The 22,569-nt window shown below is 37.8% G+C and overlaps 3 protein-coding genes across 4 annotated transcripts; 2 read left to right on the plus strand and 1 right to left on the minus strand.

The window, feature by feature from the left end:
* The first annotated feature begins 7,123 nt into the window (after positions 1 to 7,123).
* Positions 7,124 to 8,709, plus strand: LOC140767625 (protein ABERRANT PANICLE ORGANIZATION 1). The gene has a single exon (XM_073107615.1). It carries the CDS (start codon positions 7,204 to 7,206, stop codon positions 8,413 to 8,415), a length of 1,212 nt encoding a protein of 403 aa, XP_072963716.1. The 5' UTR covers positions 7,124 to 7,203; the 3' UTR covers positions 8,416 to 8,709.
* Positions 8,710 to 8,844: 135 nt separating this feature from the next.
* LOC140767624 (probable allantoate deiminase) lies at positions 8,845 to 13,241 on the minus strand. Of its 2 annotated transcripts, none has more exons than XM_073107613.1 (12): positions 13,092 to 13,241; positions 12,890 to 12,987; positions 12,177 to 12,280; positions 12,015 to 12,099; positions 11,804 to 11,920; positions 10,548 to 10,657; positions 10,359 to 10,464; positions 10,160 to 10,246; positions 9,665 to 9,904; positions 9,453 to 9,578; positions 9,201 to 9,371; positions 8,845 to 9,115 (listed from the first exon to the last, which is right to left on the minus strand). In XM_073107613.1, exons 1-12 carry the CDS (start codon positions 13,192 to 13,194, stop codon positions 8,957 to 8,959), a joined length of 1,506 nt encoding a protein of 501 aa, XP_072963714.1. In that variant the 5' UTR covers positions 13,195 to 13,241; the 3' UTR covers positions 8,845 to 8,956. The 2 variants fall into 2 exon arrangements, with proteins under 2 accessions (XP_072963714.1, XP_072963715.1); XM_073107614.1 differs by having other exon boundaries at positions 8,845 to 9,111; positions 9,197 to 9,371.
* A 6,504-nt stretch (positions 13,242 to 19,745) lies between these two features.
* Positions 19,746 to 21,853, plus strand: LOC140767264 (polygalacturonase QRT3-like). The gene is made up of 3 exons (XM_073107114.1): positions 19,746 to 20,184; positions 20,261 to 20,506; positions 20,624 to 21,853. The coding sequence occupies exons 1-3, from the start codon at positions 20,002 to 20,004 to the stop codon at positions 21,620 to 21,622; spliced, it is 1,428 nt and encodes a 475-aa protein (XP_072963215.1). The 5' UTR covers positions 19,746 to 20,001; the 3' UTR covers positions 21,623 to 21,853.
* The last annotated feature ends 716 nt before the right edge of the window (positions 21,854 to 22,569 follow it).

Here is a 22,569-nt window from a genome sequence, read left to right on the forward strand (position 1 = left end):
ATTATTTATTTAATTTAAATCCACTTACTTAGGTCTATTAAAATGCCTCCAGCTCAAAAGCCTATTAGTTTTGACCCTTGAAACATGGCTCTGGAATCTAAATATATAATAATCATAACTTAATTTATCACTCGTCTGTACTTAGATCAGGATGTATATGAACTACAGCTCATGGCTAGGATGCAAAGTAGATTGCTTGAGAAGGTTTAAGTCTTATTTGCACTCCACTAACCTAAAATATAAGAAATGGAGAAAAATATAATTTACCCGTGTGGTTTGCCTGATTTTAATCTAACATCCTGTATTTCAAACTTAAGTATTTAATGTGGTTCAAGAAGTTACAATTATTAATTAACTAATTATTTAAAAATTTTAATTATTCTCATAGAAATATAGTCAGAGTTGTAAGTAGTTTGATTATTTTGTTATTTATTCCTAGAGAGAAATATTGGTGCAGTTGAAACTCCATTAGTTTTGAACAAGGTTCCTAAACTTGAGATTAGGTGTCACCTAAAAAGATATTAAAATTTTTTAATTATATAAAATTTTAGATATTTTTTTAAAATATAAAAAAATATTCTTTGTGAAATGTAAAGGGGTAGGAGGAGAATATATGTGAGAAATAAAGAGTAAAAACTAACAATCTAAAAAGAATCCATTTTGATCAGTTTCAAGATTTCGATCGAGTTTCAACTGCTCGGTAATCACTGATGTACCCTAAATTCAATCTATTCAGATACGATCTAAATCTTTTTTTTTTTTTAAAAAAAAATCTATCTCAATCAATTTTGACTAATAGATGGATCGACTGAGACAATCGATACGACCAAAATTAGCCAATAAATCGATCACCTAACTGATTTCATATTAAGATTGGGATTAGCTATGGGCCCATCTATCTTCGGATCGGCCAAAACTGTGATCCATAATTTTGGATGAAAATTTTAAAAATTGTAATTTGGTCTAGAACATAGGGAAGTTGAATGCTCAAATTTGAAGTACAAAATATAATCTAAAATCAAGCTAGGCCAGAGGGGTAAATTATAATTTGCCCAGTGAAAAAAAAGAAGAAAAAATCTTACACCAAGCACAGACCTAGAAATTTGCCTTGCTTAATTTGTGTAGCCCTATCGAAATATAGACAGAATTAGTTCCAAAATCAGATTCAGCCTATTAAAATTATACTTTATAATCAAATCAAGACCCAGAATCTCGTCCACATATATGCACCTAGAAAATTTATTTGTAAAGCTTCATGTAGATGTTTTTGCCGTGCCATAAATGTTGCCTTCTAGTGATCTAGAGAAGACTACAGCTTGAGCAAGTTGTAATAGGATCCATAGATTAAGATGGAGAAATATATAAAAGAAAAACAAAACAAAATAGGTCATCTTGATGGCCAACTTGCAGGTTGAATGAAATGTATATATAATTAATTATTCTTGTCATTTACTATTATGTGAAAGATAAGCTTGAGCTACCTGAGGCCTTACGTTCACTAGACGCCAATTAGCAACCGCGTGAGATGTTGGACTTCCATTATCCATGCAATATTACTATAAAAATATTCTTCTTTTCCTTTCCTGCATGAATTAATTAAACCCTAGAACACTCCATACAAAGATCCAAACTTCTTTTGGTCCCCTTGCTAGACTGTTAGGTGCTACTGGAATTCGAACTTGATAATATTCAAACAAAATAAGCTCTTTTCAATCATCTGAGTACAATCTTGTTAGAGATATTTCAACGATAAGAACAATTAATTAATTGACGAAAGGCTTAGAATTGACTATTTTATCATGGCTAGATTTCTAGATATAATAATTTTACCACTTCTCAAATTAATGTCATGACTCATATACGAACACTTAAAACAAAGCCACAAAAGGAGTGAGGACAAACCTCAAAGACTTAGTGGGGGTCTAAATACCTAATTTCAAAGTCATGGAATTAGAAAAAAGAAGCAATATCACATGCATTTTGCCTATAAAGCCAAACCACATCTTGGCTCATCTTACACAACACAACATAACACATCAGTCTCCTACTTCTACATTGCAAGCATGGGCAAGTTTACGGTGGCTACTCTCCTTTTGCTTGTTAACATAGCCTCATTTGTTCCTTCTTCCCTTGCATGTCCCACCTGTACTCCTACCAAACCACCACCTTCACCACCACCACCAAAGCCTTGCCCACCTCCACCTCCACCACCACCTAAGTCAGTGCCGTGCCCCCCGCCGCCTGCGCCGTCTGGTACTTGCCCGATCGACACCCTGAAGCTCGACGCATGCGTTGACGTGCTCGGGGGGCTTGTGCACGTCGTGATAGGCAGCCAGCCGAAGTCGGCGTGCTGCCCGGTGCTCGAGGGACTCGCCGACTTGGATGCAGCTCTGTGCCTTTGCACTACCATCAGGGCAAAGCTACTGAACATTAATGTGATACTTCCTATTGCTCTTGAGGTTCTCGTGGACTGTGGCAAGCATGTACCTTCAGATTACAAGTGCCCTGCCTACTAAAGTTAAGCTCATGCATCATCCTTAGAACAAGTGTTTTGAAAACCTTAATTTTGAAGCTCAATCTATAGTAGTCAGTCAGTCTTATATGGTGTTGTGAAAGTGAAAACTTGTAATAAAATGCCTGCCATGCAGGGAGGGTAAAGTTTGCATGTAGCTCATTAGCTTTTTCCTACTCTTTTCCTTGATATGGATAACTCGATCCAGAGTAAATTGTACGAGTGGGGGTGTTACTATCATTGTTGCATATGTTTGTGTTCAACTTCATACTAGCCTATGTCTTAATAAAAGTGGTTCTGATCATGTCTTTCTTTATTCTTCCTCTCTCGTCACGATATCCATGTGTTTTTTCTCCATCTCTCAGTTGTACTATCGTTCTGTCTGATGTTAAACTACCCTCCTTAGCGATACACTATGATCCATCTTCATTGATTCTGACGTTGTATAAGCTTAGCAATATAGTTTGGAACGCAGCTTGCTTAGCATCATAAATGTTCTTAATTAGAAAATGGTTTCGCATATTTACTATTTCTTTGTGAATTAGTATATACAGCCGTCTTGAAGAAAAATCTACAAATATTCCTACTTTGCAAGGAAAAGAGAAACTCTGCATGTTAATTATGTCTCACTTGTTAGAGCACACAATTTGTCCTCACTTAAGGAAATTCTTCTCACCTCCACATGAGGTAGGACCGACCACTTGTGCTAGCTAGTGGATGGACTTAGCTAAAAGGATCCATGTATAGTTAATCCAGCTAGACACATTTATTGATCCAGGTTTTCGTTCACCAAACAGTGGATACCAATTAATCAAACAGCCTAAGATGCACGGCATGCATCAGACGAAAGGCATGCATATAAACAATTCTGTGAAGGGGAGCAATTAGTATAAAGCAAATGGCATATTAACTATAACGCAAGAACAAATAGACCTTGGACTTCACATTAAGAATGAAAAGAACCTTGCATGCTGTGGTGAACCAAATCGAAAAAAAGGCTTCCAGGTCGATCGGTTTATGGCACTCCTGCATGCTTTAATTCTCTATCAAAGAGTTGTGGACTTCGAATTGGCTATTATAATTTAACTGCAGTGATACTCATTCAGTTATATATTATTAGTTCCAATTTCAAGTGTAAATAAAAAAAGAGAAGCCTCAAAATTGTACTGCAATTGCAGGTAAAGTGAAAATATCTAGCATCACGTACGATAGGTGTGTCTCAAGAGAATATCGTGATGTAATATAGATTTATTAAGATAGTTTTGTCTTGCAGCTTTTCTGTTCGACTTCTTAGCAACGCCATATAACTGTGATTAACATATTACTCAGAGAATCAAGTGCAGATAAACGCTAAACAAAAATTATAAGCATAATTAAAGATAAATAAGCAGACTCAGTGTGCACATAAATCACACAGAATATATAGTCAAAATTTGAAGATAATAGACACCATTAAAGTAAAGGGAGAAGCTTGATGCAGTCAGAAATCACATCAAATCAGATCTTCTCTGAGATTAGCGCCTGATAAAGCTGTGCCATGCTGAGACCTAAAAATCTCTATTTCTGCAAATATGTCACGTGTACTGGTACTCTCAAATGAGTGGACTATCATATTTGATACTTAATTACATGCTTAATATATTTTAAAAGAAATTTAAGACTTAAAATAAATTGTTTTAATTGTTTAAGTACGGCTAGATACACTTTGGATACGTTTGGGGCAATCGATCTCCCTTCTGTTTCGTTCTCTCTCGATTAGCTAGCTTTCTCGACGGCTACAACGTCCCAGCTCTCTCGACCTCTCGCATCAGTCTTGTGCTCTCAAGATTAGTCTTCCTCTCTCAAGGTCGTCTTCTTCTTCTTCTCCTTTTCTTCTCTCCTCGCATGGAATATATTTCCCTTTTCTTTTATCTGATTTTGTTTTGCTTTCTTCTCTATACGGTTGAATTGCACCAGCTCCTCTCCCTCCATGGATTTTTCTTCTCTAAATTGCAGCAGTCCCTTCTCTGTTTAATTTTCTTCTATTGAATTGGTCTAGTTTATGTTAAATTGTTGTTAGAATGCTTATATATATAGTAGAATGTTATTAAATGCCTATCTTAAATAGAACCATTCTATTGATCAATTAGAATGCTTAACTAGTAGAATCCTTAGTAGTATTGCATCGGTTCATGTTTATGTTAAAGCAGCTTATAACCATGCGCATACAAATATATCTCAAATGCACTTAGTCTCATATACACATAGGGACAGAAATCAACTATATTACTTGATTCTTTTGTGGCAATAACAGTTGAATGGCATAATTTTTTTAAAAGTAAAATGCTATCATGGGTATATATATATATATATATATATATATATAGCTACTGAATTAATGAGTTCTAATACTTAGTAGTACGGTGGCAAATGACAATGCCCAACTTTAAAAATATATAAGCGAATTAGAAAATATAAGAGAATGAGGGAAATACTAGGTTTGAGTGCGATTATTACCATAGATGCATAAGTAATCTTATTATAGAGTGAAAAGGAGAATATGCCTAGGTCAGTACTTTTGCCAAAGCTCAACATACTTCTTCTAGTATGTTTTTTGACACCATTTCTTCTAGCATACGCTTTGGATAAAAAATGAGGACATATACACAAGGAAACAACTATTGAGAAATCATTTAATATATTTTTTATAATCAAATCTATATTATATTAATCTTATACTTTTGCAATTAGCAATTAAATATCAAGTTATTTTCCTCATTAGTATAATATATTGAAAATCATGCTCCAACAAAAATGACAAACATTGAAAGATTATTATTAGAAGTCCATGTAGAAAAAATAAGATTAGTATTGTGTTCGATAGGTAGACGAATGTACAAAAAAGACTTCTTATTAACTTTTTTACAGTGATGTATTTCATCGTATTTTTTTAAGATTCGTCGTATCTCTGTATCCGTATTGAATTTTATTTTTATCCCATAATTGTATATATGCTTCATTTGTGGTATGCAAGTAGGGATATTGAATCAAAAGTTACCTCCAAGACTAACAACGAGTAGATGATAGTATTTTTCTACTTGTACAATAAAATTACAAATAACTACTTCTTAATTCTTATCTCTTATCCTAATATCACAACCAAGCATTGTATTCTTATCTAGCATAATTACCACATTCAACTAATAAAAGAATTACAATAGCATCATTCATCTTGTGATAAATCTTTACTTTATTCAGCTAGATTTTTAGTTTTCCAAATCCCGCGACCAAACAGGAGCATTTTGTTTTAAGGAAAAAAAGAAGAAGATAAAGTAATAATTATATGAATAATTAACAGTTATCCCTTATCCCAGCTTAAGAGTGGGTACTAAGGCCAATCACTGTAGTCCAGTGGTTAAGTATACTAGATGATAAATTTTTTTACTTACTGTGATCCATTTGTTGAATAGGCTAACACGCAGCATAACTTATAATTAGTCATAAAAGATGGAATTATGAACAGTAGGTTGGCCAATGGGCCACGGTTGAGAGCTATATATATAGAGAGAGAGAGAGAGAGAGAGGGGAATGATAGAAGCATTGAGAGTTGGGGTGTGTGTGGGGTTTGGGTTTAATTAATTAATTGGCATCACCTGACACAAATGAAACGCATCGTATCATGAGCCTAAACATAGACCAACCGTAAAAGAAAGCGGCAGACGAGAGCTTTCAACTTTGAAGCAGAGGGAGTCTCCAAACTTGGCAAATATAGCAACAAAGAGGTGGAGGAGGCAGAGAGGGGATTAAAAAGTGACTCCCAGATAGGATAGGATATATAGTAGGGATATATAGTAGGGATATAGCAAAGCAAAGCAAGCAAGCAAACAAACTGGAAGATCTAAGAACAACAAACCCTCTTCTTTCTCTCTCCATATCTATCTCTCTCTCTTTTATCTCTCTCGTCTCTCGTGCCATCTCTCTCTCTCTCTCCCCTTTGTTCACGCCAAAGTAGCAGTGCCACATCAAACAAGTACCTTCCACAGGATTGGACGTATGAAACCAGTCACTGTCCTCAGTCCTGAACTATACATATATATATTTTTATATTGGAATTAATTAATTGAAACACTTATTCTCTATATCTAGCTATAGATATGTTATTATATATCGTCTGCTCAGTGCCTGACAGCAAACTTTGGTAGTGTGGCATATATCACTTTGCATGCCTCTCTCTCTCTCTCTCTATCTCTCTCTCTTAGTTTAGGCTTTTAGCTACAATCTCTTGCTTGGTTGTCAGAAATTTCCTACACCTTTAATTTGCATGTGAGATTTTGTTGAGGCTTTTGAGTTACGGCTACCTACCTTACGTCGTGTTATAGTATACTACTTTCTACCGACTATACTGCATTTAATAATATATATATATATATATATATATATTAAGAATATACAGAGAGAGAGTGAGGGGAGAATTTTGTAACGACACTACAGTCTACAGAGGACCTTATTAAGTATTAACTTTTAGGTAGGGTAGTAATGAAATTTGAACGAAAAGTAGGGTGTAAACTATTAAATTCCCACATATATATATATATATATAATATCTTCTCTCTCTATATATATATATGGGCCATTAGTTCCACTCACAGTCCTACTTCCATCTGAAGCTCTTCAATGTAACAACCACAAGAAGTTAGAAACTAGGAGATGAAATGATGAACCAAAACCAAAACCTAGTATCCACCACTACCACTACCAATACCACTATGGACAGCCGCATATGGCGCCACCTCCCTCAGCCTCTCGTCGACCGCGTCCTCGCCTTCCTCCCTCCCCCCGCTTTCTTCCGCTTCCGCTCCGTCTGCCGCCGTTGGTACTCCCTCCTCTTTTCCGACAGCTTTCTTGAATCCCACCTCCGCCTCTCCCCTCCCTTCTCCTGGTTCGCCTTCTTCCTCCTCCCTTCCTCCTCCTCCTCTCCTACTTCGCCGCTCTTCGCCTTCCTCTTAGACCCTGCCACTCTCTCATGGTACCGCCTCCCTCTCTCCTCCCTCATCCCACCATCCTTCTCCCCCGCCGCCTCATCCTCCGGCCTCCTCTGCTTCCTCTCCACCCCCGCCGGCCCCAAGACCCTCCTTGTCACCAACCCCATCTCAAACCTCACCGCAGTCCTCCCCCCGACCCAGACCCCGCGCCTCTACCCCACCGTTGGCTTCGCCGCCACCGACTCCTCCATCTCCGCTGTCGTCGCCGGGGACAACATGATCTCCCCCTTCGCCGTCAAGAACCTCACCTCCGAGACCTTCCACGCCGACGCCGCGGCCGGGTACTACTCCCCCTACACCACCCAAACCCCGCTCCCTCGCCTCTGCAACCTCGACCCGAGCCGCATGGTCTTCTCCCACGGCAGCTTCTACTGCATGAGCTCCTCCCCGTTCGCCGTCTTGGTGTACGACGCGGCGGGGAACTATTGGTCCAAGGTCCAGCCTCCGATGCGGCGGTTCCTGCGGTCGCCGAGCCTTGTGGCGTTGGGGACGCGGGTCGCGCTGGTGGCGGCGGTGGAGAAGAGCCGGCTGAGCGTGCCGCGCAGCGTGCGGGTGTGGAGCCTGCAGCAGCCGCCTCGCGGCGCCGGCGAGGGGGGCCGCACGTGGGCGGAGGTGGACCGCATGCCGCCCGACGTCCACGAGGCGTTCTGCCTAGTGGAGGCCGGAGGGGGCTTCGAGTGCGTCGCCCACGGCGCCGTCGTCGCGTTCACGACCAGAGCGGCGGCGCAGCACGTGCTCCTATTCGATTCGGAGAAAAAGGAGTGGAAGTGGGCTCCATCGTGCCCGTTTCTGTCCGACGTGGCGAGCGGGGGAATTATGCGTGGCTTCGCATACTCGCCTCGGCTGGCGACGCCGGCCATTGGATTGCTGTCGTCTTCGTAAGGACTAATAGTAATAGTAATAATAATAGTAGTTGTAATAGTAATAGTTAACAAGGAGGGGGAAGTGGGGTGGGGTGATCCGAGTCGGGTAGTTGGTGGTGTTGGGCTTTTAGAGAGCATGAGTCACTCGCTGGTGGTGTATGTATGTGGATGGACGGATGGATGGATGGATGGATGGACGGATGGATGGATGGATGGATGGACGGATGGATGTAGTGTTTGGTTTCTGCATGTCTTTATATATGTTATGATATGGAAGGGGAGGTCGGGGTTTGGGTACTCTTTTTATGGATAGGGAATAGGAAGAATCTTACAGTCACATGCAAAGGAGTAGAAAAAGTTTCTGCCAGCTTAGTACTCCTTGACTAAACTCTGACAGTGGCTGAGCCAGAACCTTCTGACTATGAGACTCCAATCCAATCCAATCCAATCCAATCCAATCCCAACCAAACCACCTTAGCTTTATTAACAATCATTTATCATATATAGAAGATGAGTTTTCTTAACCAAATTTACATCCATCCAAGTGAAACCATCTCTGTCTAAGATTCTACAGGGGAATCAACAAGCTGTTGCTGATCTACATGTTGATCAAGAAAGTGCAGAAGAGCAAGACCAGCAGCCCAGACATCATCATCTAACACAAATTCCTCCGGGGAATGGCTAATGCCGCCGCGACAACGAACAAACAACATACCTACCTGCTAAGATATATCGCCAAAAATTAAGGTCTTAGTAAAAGATTAATTCAACCATCTGTTACAGATGAGGGATGATATAACTCGCCTTCGTTAACTGTGCCATTGCCATTGCATCATGTCCTGCGCCGCTCATTAAGATCGGCATGTCACCTGCGTCGTAGTAGTCATCCGCCTGTAGCTTCCTCAGAGCTGAATGTGCCGCGTCTTTCAACTGCGACGTTAACTCTGAGTCACAATGTCTCCCCTCTGCATTATGCTGAAATTATAATCGGACTTTAGTTAAGCCATGCCAGCATCAAGCAGATCTTTGGATACTAGAGTCAAGGTAGCTGCAAACCTTAAGTTCAATGGTGCAATTAACCATACGGTTATCACATTTTTCGTATATTTGCTTAGAAAGCTCAGACACTATTACTCCTCTTGCTGCATCATCGACTGCTCGTATATCGACGGTGAAGTTTACCTGTAAATGAACTCCAAATGTCGATTTATTGTCTTTTGTGCAAAATCTAATAACTATAGAAGAGAAGAGTAGGATGGTGTTCTTGCCTGGCCTGGTATTACATTGCTTGCGCTTGGCCAGCAAGATAATTCTCCAACCGTGCAGACTAATCCTGCAAAAGATTCCTTAGTGAAGCGTCCGCACTGCTGATCATATGCCAGGAACTTATCAGGATGTTTGCAAAGACTCTCCAGAGTTACAATAAGTTCGGCAGAAGCAGCCATTGGATCCTGACGCAATAACATCGGAACAGTGCCTGCATGCCCTTGCGAACCACTTACAGTAACCTAGAGAACAATCGCAGACAACGTTCGAGATTAGCTAACTCTAATAAGGAAGATTGCATTCACAATTGATGTTATAATTGTACACAGATAGATGTTGTCAACTGTATTCATACCAACACATGCATATTTGACTTTGTTTACTGAATATCAGCAGATCTCACATCATCTGCTGAATAGAGAAATTTTCTATGCCTAGTTATTTCTTAAATGTTCCACGCCGCATGCTGTTAAAATATGAAAAATACTACTGCACACCTTCAATCGCGTCTGTCCAGCAATTCCTTTCACAACACCAAGAGGATAATCAAGTGTCTCCAGTACAGGACCTTGTTCAATATGCACCTAAGGCATTCAAATTAGACGGTATAATAAATGTTGCAGCCATTTAAAGTCCCCTACAATTAGCTGATATACATGATAAAAAAATCAAATCCTTTTATAAAGACTATAATACCTCAGTGTAACCCCAGACAGATTCTGGATCATACTTCACTTTTGCAAGACTGTCAACAGTACCTTCGATGGAATTCTTCTTAAGGACATCTTGCACTGTAAGACCACTGAATAAGTTGCATGCAATAACAAACACATCAATAAGATAGTGATCCAAAATAAGGTCGCCAATTTTATGTGTTGAATTGACCTCTTATCAGATACTTGCAACGCCGATGGAGGTAGGATACCAGCTATTGCTGCACTTCCTAGAAATGTAGTCTGAAACCTAACACCTTCCTCGTCGCTGAATGCAATAACCTGAACTTGCAGAAAAGTTTCGGACAAAGAGTTAATGCATATAACTGTAATCTAATAACAATATACAAGTAAACAGGGTTATTGAGGTTCAGGGTTTCAACATATGATCTGCAAAAGATACCAATATACTGAAAAATAAGGCTACAAAATATTCAGCGTAAACTTAGTCCCTTTTAAGAAACTTGGAAAGCAGCCAGCTGAATTTATCCTATTAACACCCTTCTGGAGGAGGGTCTCGAGACATTCTCTTATACCAAGCAACAAAACTATCAGGGCGAACAGTCAGACCTGAAACCAAATCACTTCACCTACACTCTCACATGGACATGGTATTCATCTTTGTACAAAGAAGAAATAGCTCAAAAAGGAATAGTCGGAAATCTACGACATGGAAATCAAGAAGACAGAAACAGAAAGAACAAGTTCATGCAAGGCATCACTTAATTCTTAAGATCAACACAGCCAGCAAATAAAAGAAGCTAGTCTTGACTACTGAAGGAAATTGAAACAAGCTAGAAAGGCTTGAACACCCAACAGAACACAGCAGAAAAGACAAGGCTTCTTCCTGAACCTAACGAATCGTTAAGGACATTATAATTATTTTAAAATCATACCCACAAGAGTACTTGGAGAAGATTTGATGCAACTGTCCAATGGGAGCAGACTCTGTCACACATATATCTATCATAATGACAGCCACCTTCATAAACTTGAGAGTAATACAAATTTCCTTACCTACAATATCTTCTGTAGAATCTCAGATTTTAACATACAATTCTAGAGAGAAGATAGCAGCTGTAAAGATTTTTGTTTCTCACCGCATCAAAAAAATAAATTTGTAAATTTATTGGTGAGTAACATATAAATATACCCCAAGAGCTGGGATAATAAACTTTTTAACAGAAAGAGTATTACAAGCTTACCAGAAAATAAAAGAAAACAGTTGTTTGACAATCAGAAAGTTCAAACAACTGAAGTTTAAGAAACAGTTAAAAATTCATTAAACTCAAAAAGTTTTCCAGTGAAGTTGACTAAGAAACACCGACATAGAATCATTAGAATTACAGTACAGTATCTAGCTATCCACAGGCCAGGCTCACATAATCTAGTTATGAAGACAAGAAGGAAACCAAGAAGATCTCTAACCTCTACTGGCCTATATAATTTCCCCAGTTTCCCATTGGTCTTCAAAACCTTCAAGGCAGAGATTGCACATATTATACCCAGAGATCCATCATACATTCCAGCATCAACAACAGTATCCTGCTTGAACCACAGAATTCGTTCATTAATCACCACTGCTTTCATAACGTCTATTAGAATAACCTTATAGACAAGATGAAGGTTGAGTCATCACCATATGAGATCCAATCAATAAGGCCGGCGCAGATGCATTAACTCCTTCAGCCCTACCATGTATGTTGCCCATTTGGTCCACCCATCTGTGTCACAGACAAGCATATAAATAAGAAAAACTTCAAAGATGCAAAACAATAACATAATTGGAAGCGGAAAGTACGTTCTCAATCCAGCATCCCGCATCCAGCTAATGATCAGATGTGTGGCTCTAATGGCCGCCCGACTTAAGAATGTCCTTTCCAGATAGCCATCTCGATCGGATACCTAATCAGAAATTTGTTTTCGGTTACTCGAGGCATTTGTAAAACCAGTTTTTCAACTCCAAATTAATTAGCCATGTTAATTGCAATGAAAATGGTACTTCCAATAAATATAAATGTAAACAGTCTCCATGAGTCCTACAAGAAGTGAATCTTAACAGAAGTACATCTAAATATTTATTTTCGAATAAAATAGTACACAGCAATCAGCATACTGAATAACCTAGTAGTGGTCAACGAGCAAGCATTAAAAAATTCGGGCCCATTGACATCTTCAACATCTCATTACTCCCCTACTCTTAACATTTCAAGCAAGCTTTTCATGCAAACCAACGAGAAGTTCAAAAGGGAGAACCATCATTCCAGTCTCCCTAAACAGAACTAAAGTTATCCGACGTCTGCAAATTCTTCCCAATACCAACATCAAATCCACGACCAAATCATCCAATAATTTAATCGGCAAACCCAAAAACAACAAAATCTATCATGAAAACCTAACTTTTCAAACTATGATCCATATTTACAAACCAGTAGTTTGTACTTACAAAAGAAAAGGACAAAAAAAAAAGAGAGGCAAAAACAAATGAACCAAAAAGCAAATGGATATGCTCACCTTCCCCAGTTCGTTGATTCTGAACACTGCCTCGTCCTTTAGAATCTCCCTGAACAGTTCATTTCCTCCATCATCCACGCTTCCCACCTCCAATCCTTCTGTTCGTCCAAATTTACGGTAAAATCAATATAAAAATTCGAGGGAAAAAAAAACACCCAAAATATTAGAAGAAAAGAATCTGAACAACAAAGAACCACAGTACCCAAGCTTCCAATCGGCGAAAGGAGGACGAGAGCTAACAGCACGAAGACCTCATGGCCATGGAGAAGGCAAAATGGCGACGCCTTTGCGGAACGGAAAGCCATGGCCTCTGCTTTCCTCTGGCTCTGTCACGAGGCAGCCGCTTATATAAAGGCCCACACAAGTCCATCTCCTCCGTACTCCGCCGGACTACGTTAAACAACCATCAGCGATCCATCATCACGACGCATCAGCCGTTGCATTTATCTTCACCGTTCCTTTTTCTCTCTCCTTATCCTGCGCCCGGGTTGCAACTTACGGTCTCCCGTATTAAACTTGTCTTCCTCCATAACCATTCTAGGCGCTTCCACTATAAACCAACAGTTCAAATTCCGATCATTCCACGCGTACGGCTAGTTTTCTCTACGCAGAGTAGTATATATGCGGACGTTTGCTGCTATAGTGGATCACATAGATATGGAATCTTACAAGGATTCTATAATCAAAATGTTTGGTATAAGATCAAAGATAAGTGGTGGCATCGTACATCATAATCTGTGGTTGATATGCATGGAATCATGCACAAAAGAATATATATATATATTCACATGGAATCTAGGTGGGCATGCATAATTATTCACACCCAAATGGTTCCCCACCGGGGAAAATGCCAACCTCTTGTCTTATTAGATTTTGGTGATTTGGGTGAGTGTGGGGTGAAAGTTTGGGTGTAGTTTTTGGTGGGTTTGGTTTCTCTGATGTGGAAGTGGGTGTTTGAGTGGATACCATATGAATGAATAATTTATGCACTTCCAAGTTGGTGGAATAGCTTCTGGTGGCCATGTTGTTAATTGTTCTGGAAAGTGGGAAGGAAAGAGAATTTAGAATGATTTCAATGGATTTTGGATTTTTTTTTTAAAAAAAAAAATTAGATGATTTGAATGGATTTTGAAATTTTATTTGAAATTAAAATGTTTGGAATGTTCCCATGAGAAGGGTTCAATTGATTTGTTCTATGTGATTTTGATTTAAGTGGATTTAGCATTCAATTGATCATTTATTTTACACGTTTTTTTTAAAGCACCCTAGATTTCTTCAATATTATTTTAATAAAAAATTCATATAAAATATAGGATGTTAAATGAAAACTTAGATATAGCATAAATGTGCTTATGCAATATTATTGGAATTGACATAAATATAGGGTGTTAAATGAAAACATAACCAAATCTAAAAGACATTTACATTTAGAACCCTGTATTTCTGCAATACTATTTAATATCATAAAAAGAACAAAAGCAGAACGTAGAGAGTGATGCTGTTTCATAAACAACTCACATAAGCTGCTTGCTTGTTAGTAATGTGTGCCCTAGAACTTAGAGACTATATCTTTCATTGCATTGCTATCTAGAATATTGGATAGGAAATAGTGAGGGTTGTAAGGGTTAGTTGATCCTCCAACTAAAATGCTTAATAATAATATGTTGGGATAATTTTCTTTTCACCTTCTAAACTATCATACTTTTTTATAATATTTTTTAAATATTTTTTTGGTACATAATAACCTCCTGAATTATTAATAAGTACCTTACTTAACCCCTTCTTCAGGGGTCCTTATGTACCAAAAATAAAAATTTAAGAGTCATTACCTAGGAAAAAAAACTTTAGGTAGTCATTAGTAGAAAATGGCCATAATTTAAGGGGGTAAAAGAAAAATTATCCCTAACATCTATAGGTAATGTATCTTGATGAAAACATCCCATGTGGAGAGTTGGTAATGTGACACATCAACTGTAGAACCTGAGAGCGATAGACTTTTTGGCCTGTTGGAAAATTTCAAATAGCACCCTGCATTTCCAGCGGTTTTATAATTAAAGCCTCGTCTTTGAGTGATTTATTAATAATATTCCCTAATTTTTTCTATAATTTTCATTTGCTACGAAGTAACAAATAAATTTCACCAGAATCAAAGATATATACACATTGATACCCTAGATTTCTTTATAGCATATTAATCAAAAATTCATATAAATATAGGATGTTAAATGAAAACTTGCAAGGAACTAATAAAGGAGAAGAAGAAGAATGAACGAATGAACGAATCAAGAAGAAGAAGAAGAAGAAGATGAATGAATGAATGAATCAAGAATGAGTCACAATTCACAAGGGAGGAAGAGCAGAGAGGTTTTCTTTATAACTTATAGTTCGTATTGGAGTGGAATGTGAATTTGCGGTCTAACTGTAATTGTTTCTAGATTTGGTGAAGTTTTCTTTTAACACCCTATATTATGTGAATATTCTGTTCAAATAATATTGCATAAAATAGGGTGATAAATGTAAGTGTCTTTAGTTTTGGTGAAGCTCTTTTTATTTAATACTCTGTATTTATATAAATTTGTAGTTCGAATAATATTGCAGAAATACAGGGTTCTAAATGTAAATATCTTTAGTTTTGGTGAAATTTTTATTTACACCCTCTGTTAGTGCCAATTTGCTGATCAAATAATATTGCATAAATACAGGGTGATAAATGTAAATGTCTTTAGTTTTGGTGAAGTTTTTATTTAACACCCTGTATTTATGTGAATTTATACAAATAATATTACAGAAATATACGGTTCTGAATGTAAATGTCTTTAGATTTGGTGAAATTTTCGTTTAACAACCTCTAATTATATGAATTTGAGGTCCAAATATTCGCGTAAACATAGGGTGATAAAAGTAAATGTCTTTAGATTTGGTAAAATTTTCATTTAACATCCTGTATTTATGTGAATTTAAAGTTTAAATAATATTGCAGAAATTTAGGGTTCTAAATGTAAATGTCTTTAGATTTGGTGAAATTTTCGTTTAATACCCTCTATTAGTGCAAATTTGCTGATCAAATAATATTGCATAAATACAGGGTAATAAATGTAAATATCTTTAGTTTTGATGAAGTTTTTATTGAACACCCTGTATTATGTGAATTTATAGTCTAAATAATATTACAGAAAGATAGGGTTCTGAATGTAAATGTCTTTAGATTTGGTGAAATTTTCATTTAACACCCTGTCTTATGTGAATTTATAGTTTATATAATATTGCAGAAATATAGGGTTCTAAATGTAAATATCTTTAGTTTTTGGTGAAATTTTTATTGAACCCCCCTCTGTTAGTGCCAATTTGCTGATCAAATAATACTTCATAAATACAGGGTGATAAATGTAAATGCATCCTGTATTTATGTGAATTTATAGTCCAAATAATATTACAGAATATAGGGTTCTGAATGTAAATGTCTTTAGATTTGGTGAAATTTTCGTTTAACACCCTCTAATTGTGTGAATTTGCTGATCAAATAATAGTGCATAAATACAGGGTGATAAATGTAAATATCTTTAGTTTTGGTGAAGTTTTTATTTAACACCCTGTATTTATGTGAATTTATAGTCTAAATTATATTACAGAAATACAGGATGATAAATGTAAATGCCTTTAGATTTAGTGAAATTTTTAGTTTAACACCCTGTATTTATGTGAATTTATAGTCCAAATAATATTACAGAATACAGGGGTCTAAATGTAAATGTCTTTAGATTTGTTGAAATTTTTATTTTATACCCTCTATTTATATGAATTTCGGAACAAATAATATCGCATAAATACAGAGTGATAAATGTAAATGTCCTTAGTTTTTCGTGAAGTTTTTATTTAACACCCTGTATTTATGTGAATTTATAATTTAAACAATACTGCAGTAATACAGGATTCTAAATGTAAATATCTTTAGATTTGGTTATGTTTTCATTTAACACCCTATATTTATGTAAATTTGTGGTCCAAATTATATTGCATAAGCACATTTATGCTATATGTAAGTGTGCCTTTATTCATTTATTCGTTCATTCTTCTTCTTCTTCTTCTTCTTCTTCTTCTTCTTCTTCTTGATTCATTCATTCGTTCATTCTTCTTCTTCTTCTTGATTCATTTATTCGTTCATTCTTCTTCTTCTTCTTCTTCTTCTTCTTCTTCTTCTTCTTATATCTCTCTTTCTGGAAATTCTCTAATATATGGATGATTAGTGGTAGCTCGTATAATTCAACTTGCAAGAAATGCATTTGGTTTGCCATTCCAGTTGAATAGATGGAACCCATGTCAGAAATGATACTCAAATGCATTAATGTTGTTATAGATGGTTCAAAAACTTATTGTCAATAGAAGAGTTGATTGTGTTTTTCTTTTTTTCTGCCTTTCATGTGGGTTTGGGTAAAGTTTGATGAATTTTTGAAGAGGAAATATATAAGTAAGTTTTCACTCTTATAAGCAGGTCTAGATGGAGTCACTTGAATGGCATAAGGCAGCTTTAGTTTTCCATTTTCATATGACACTGCTAGAAAAATAGTACAGGAGGATTTGGGTCGAAATTCTTTTCTTTTTTCTTTTGATTGATTGGATTGAAAGTTTTCTGAGAGTAGCTGATGTGGGCTATTAGATTGTCCATTAGAAGAATCAGTTTTGATTATATAATTTCCTGGTTTATTACTTTCTTTTGATCTCTCTTGTGTTCTCTTGTTTATTCTCACAGTTTTACACTCTGATGTCTATGGATTGTATCAATCTGCTACTTGTGGAACTACTCGGTCTTTTATATTGTTGTACTTGGACATAACTTTCACTTCATTTATTTTTGTTCCTCTTGACTAATTTTAAATAAAAACTTCACGAAATCTATAGACATATATTTAACACCCTATGATTTTCATTGAAATTTAAGAAATTTGCGGTTAATATCTTGTATTTATCTAATATTATTTGAACGACAAATTCACATGCATATATAGAAAGCGTTAAATAAAATTTCTATTAAAAAAGTAAAAATTATTTTGGGTCAAACTGGGCTCGAGCTTACTCGAATAAGTTGGGCTTAGGGTTGAGGCCGACCCAAACACAACGGACCCAAGCAATACTTGGCTTGGGCTAAGATTAGTGGTCCACTTAGGAACAAAACTTCTTGCTTCACATTGTAGGTAGTATCATTAGTGTGTATAATTATACATTTCATGCTTCTTAATTTGCTCAATTCACTTGTTCTTAGCTGCGGTTAGCGCAAAGTTAATGAAAAGTGTTAGAATTAAAGTTAGTATATTTTTATTGCATAAGATCCATCTTGTTGATGTCAACCAATTCAAATGGAACAAAGGTAACTAAAAAGTAGAAGGAAACATTTTGGGATGCCTTTCTTTTAGGATGAGAACAAAGCATAGACAACTCTAGATGTTGCCTTCCAAAGTTTCCTTATTCTCTCCCCTAAGAAAGATAATAGATTCTTTACATCCTTATCCTTCCCACCTTAATCTAACTATCTACTCATGCCCATTAATGTTGCCATTCCTTCACTTAAGCATCTCCATCATTAGTCTCTCTCTCTCTCTCTTACTAGCTAATTCTTTCCTTTCATGCATGCCTCTCATGAACTGCTTCTCAAGTAGCATCCCTTTCAGCTTGTAAAACATCATTACAGTTAGGTATAAAAGGGGACAACAAGGCAATTAAGCAAAATATTAAGACAAAGATTGGTGACTAGTTTGGATTAACTTTAGATTTATGAATGCAACACCCACCAAACTATTGTCAGAAAAAAGATATAACTCATTGAACATTCTTGCGTCTAAAGCCTTCCTTTATGACTACTTCTTGTCCTCCTTTCAGACATCTGACACGAGGTGGCCATAAAGAGATACATTCTTATATATGAATTTGTGGAAAATAGGGTAGGAATCTGATGCTTTTCTCTAAATGGCACAGGAAATTAAGGTAGAAATTATGTCATGGCTAAGAAAATTTAATACACACGTTCTACTCCTTCTAGTTGAATTGGGTCGGAGCAGTTGGAACTATACAAGTTAACCCAAGACCTCCTTCCACACACCTTCCCCTATCACCTTCACTGTCCACCAACTATCTAATAGTTTCAACCTTTCTTTTTTATTTACATTAATATTAATTAGGATTTCAATATATGAATAGAATAGTTCTACACGAGGGCATGCAGATCTAATTTGGTTAATGGAATGAACCTAAACATCTCTATAGTTTATTCTTTGTTCATTTGTCATCAACTTCAAGGCCTAATCTATCAGAGCAAAACCATTTGATGTTATATGTTAAGGTCCCCTATAGCTGTGTCCTAATCAAATTCTAACCGTTATAAAAAGGACTAAAAAGGTAGTTTGGAGTGGTTTGATTAGACAAAGTTGAGCAGCTCAAAAGAAGAAAAGAAAAGCCTCCAAGTAAAGTGAGGAGAAAAAAGGATGGCAAAGAACAAAAGAAAGGTGGGAGAAATTGCCACAAACCAAAGCAACTCTCTCTCTCTCTCTCTCTCTCTATATATACAATAACACCATTAATACTCCTCACATGCTTCGGCTCTTTGGAAATAGTAGAAAAACAGAAGAGAGAGAGAGAGAATAGTAAGAGTAATTAGTCAAGAAAAAAGAAAAAGAGAATAGTAAGAGTAACGGTGGAAAGATTAAGTAATTTTGTAATAGAAATATACAGTAAATATGAGAGGGTAAGTATGATAAGAAATAAGAGATATTACTCTAATATGCGAGGTCTAACACACTCAATCCCCTATGTCCTTGCTCTCTTATTAAATTCCACAACCCAAGCCATCATCCACTCCTCATGCAACGGTCAAGATATGAACTTGGTCAATAACAAAAGATAAAAACAAAGCAACTCCCATTACCCAATACCATCATAACTCCTACCCATGCACTCCACTTCAACATCACATACCGTACACAAATAAATACATCACCTCGTCCCTCTATTTGCTTTAAATCATCCTCCATGCGTCTTCTTTACTGTTTTCAATAGATACATCTGAAGAGAGAGAGAGAGAGAAGAGAGAGAGAGAGAGAGAGGGGTTGTCATAAGTCAGAAGAATGGTGGTGATCATGAGAAGCTTAGTGCTTGTTGGGGTTTTGGGCTTCTTGGGTCTTCTCAGTTTGGGACATGGAGTTGATGGGTCGACGGAGACGGGCGCCGCCGCCGGTGCCGCTCTCCGGCGGAGGTTGCATGATGTCAAGGCCTCTCTAGCCGCCGGGAAAGCTCCTTCTTTTAGCAAGGTGTGGAGTTATTTCTCTCTTATCTCCAGCTTTTGTTTTGTCTTGAACAATTTTGAGATCTGGATGGGCGGCGTAGGTTTCGGCGGCGAGTGCGACTTCACGCCTGTACAGCGTGATGGATTACGGCGCTGATCCGACGGGGAATGCCGACTCCACTGAGGCCATCATGAAAGCCATTGCCGACGCTTTCAGATCACCGTCGAATCGTACTCTAACGGCTGGGATTGCAGATCTCGGTGGTGCGGAAGTCCACCTTGATGGTGGGACCTACTTGGTCTCTTCTCCTATAACTTTGCCTGCCGATGGAGGTGGCAACTTTATGGTATTTGCCATGAAATTACTATTTACCCCCCTTTTTTTTATTAATTTTATCGTGTATATATATATATATTTTTTCTTCTTTTATGTTGATAAAAAATATATATAAATTTTGAACTAGATTCACGGTGGCTCACTACGAGCGTCGGATGACTTTCCGACGGACCGATATGTGATCGAATTGTGGGCCCCATCATCATCCAGCTCCTACGTCTACGAATACGTCACGCTAAGGGGGCTCATGGTGGATTCCAACTTCCGAGGCGGCGGCATCGCCGTCGTCGACTCGCTCCGGACGACGATCGACGATTGTTACGTCGTCCACTTCGCGTCGGACGGCATCTGGGTCCGCGGGGGGCACGAGACGTTCATCAGAAGTTCCTTCCTGGGACAGCACATGACCGCCGGGAACGACCCCGGAGAGAAGAATTTCTCCGGCACTGGGATCAGCTTGTCAGGAAACGATAACGCCGTCACCGACGTGGTCATCTTCTCGGCGGCGGTCGGGATCTTGGTCTCGGGTCAGGCCAACATCCTGACCGGGGTGCATTGCTACAACAAGGCTTCCGGGTGGGGCGGGACCGGGATCTACTTGAAATCGCCCGGTCTGACTCAGACCCGAATCGTTAATTCCTATTTGGACTACACCGGAATCGTCTCGGAGGACCCGGTCCAGCTCCACGTGTCGGGCTCGTTCTTCTTGGGCGATGCGAATATTGTGTTCAAATCGGTGAAGGGCGTGATCAACGGTGTGGATGTCGTGGATAACATGTTCAGCGGCCGCGGCAACGGCGTGGATATCGTCAGTTTGGACGAGTCCGGCGCGAAGTTTAAAGACATCGACCAGGTGATCGTTGAGAGGAACGTTGTGAAGGGGATGACGCTGAGATCGACGGCCGCGAAGGCGTCCGTGGAGGGGAACGCCAGCGTCTGGACCGTCGATTTCTCGCCCGTGCTGCTCTTCCCGGACCGGATCGGGCACGTGCAGTATACGCTGTGTGCTGACGCAGCGTTCCCCAACCACGCCCTGAGGAACACGTCAGGCAATAAGGTGGTGGTCGAGTCCGACGTGCCGGTGATGGCCAGCGTACACGTGGCCGTAGACCAGAGCATGAGCTAGATGGGCTTTTTCTTTTTATTCTTCCTTTTTTTTTTGTTTTAATTTCTAACGAAATACAAATAGAAAAAAAGAAAGAAACCATTTATAAAGACAAGATTGCTGAATCTAGTTAATCTAAACTTAATTATTTTTTTTCCTGTTATTTTCTCTCATGTATTGACTAACAATTGGATTAAATGCGTTGTTTTGCGCCTAATGTATTAACTCAGTAACATATTTTCTTAAATGAAACTTGAAAGATACCATGTAAATGAGTTAAATTAAAATATCTTTAATACTTTAAAAGTCTTTTCAGATAACTGAATAAAATCTCTGAGTTTGAGTACTTTTGGTACTCAAACTATTTTATTTTGAAAAGTAATAAAATATTACTTATTTGGTCAGTAATTCTAAGTATATAAGAGTCAAATAATAAACATTAATACAGTATCATAATAAGAATAAAAGCAGAATGTAGGGTGATGCTGTTCAACAAATAATGTTAGGATTAAAAAGGCAGGCCACCAATTAAGGTGAGTCCAAGTCTAAGACTTTAAATCAGCTTGTACTATTAGTAGGAATTATGGTTTCCAACAACTCACCTGTGAATTTTCTAAGCTGCTTGTTTGCTAGTAATTTGTGCCCTACAAGTTAGATATTATAATTTTCATTGCATTGTTATCTAGGGTATTGGATAGTATTATTGGATAGGAATTAGTGAGGGTGGTAGAGTTAGTTGATCCTCCAACTAAAATGCTTAACAATAACATCTATCATGGTAGGTAATCTATCTTCATGAAAACATCTCATGTGGAGAGTTGGTAATGTGACACATCAACTGTAGAACCTGAGATCTCCCAGATCTATTTAACAGCTTAAACAGTATCAGGCTTACTTACTTCCTACCAACCTCTCTTTGAGAGCAATAGAGTTTGATATCAACATAAAATCATAGCCTGGATTTCCAG

This window comes from Typha angustifolia, chromosome 9 (genome assembly GCF_048772165.1).
Source record: "Typha angustifolia cultivar Huaian chromosome 9, ASM4877216v1, whole genome shotgun sequence".
In the NCBI taxonomy this organism is placed as follows: Eukaryota; Viridiplantae; Streptophyta; class Magnoliopsida; order Poales; family Typhaceae; genus Typha; species Typha angustifolia.

What these genes read in the sequence shown, in the direction of transcription:
- LOC140767624 (XM_073107613.1), bottom strand. Translation starts at nt 13,194, where the DNA reads ATGGCTTTCCGTTCCGCAAAGGCGTCGCCATTTTGCCTTCTCCATGGC. An exon ending in GAATCAACGAACTGGGGAAG is followed by an intron (nt 12,281 to 12,889) that starts GTGAGCATATCC and finishes ATTTCTGATTAG; the next exon opens with GTATCCGATCGAGATGGCTA. An exon ending in CAATGGCACAGTTAACGAAG is followed by an intron (nt 9,116 to 9,200) that starts GCGAGTTATATC and finishes ATATCTTAGCAG; the next exon opens with GTAGGTATGTTGTTTGTTCG.
- LOC140767625 (XM_073107615.1), top strand. Translation starts at nt 7,204, where the DNA reads ATGATGAACCAAAACCAAAACCTAGTATCCACCACTACCACTACCAAT.
- LOC140767264 (XM_073107114.1), top strand. Translation starts at nt 20,002, where the DNA reads ATGGTGGTGATCATGAGAAGCTTAGTGCTTGTTGGGGTTTTGGGCTTC. An exon ending in AAGCTCCTTCTTTTAGCAAG is followed by an intron (nt 20,185 to 20,260) that starts GTGTGGAGTTAT and finishes TGGGCGGCGTAG; the next exon opens with GTTTCGGCGGCGAGTGCGAC. An exon ending in ATGGAGGTGGCAACTTTATG is followed by an intron (nt 20,507 to 20,623) that starts GTATTTGCCATG and finishes ATTTTGAACTAG; the next exon opens with ATTCACGGTGGCTCACTACG.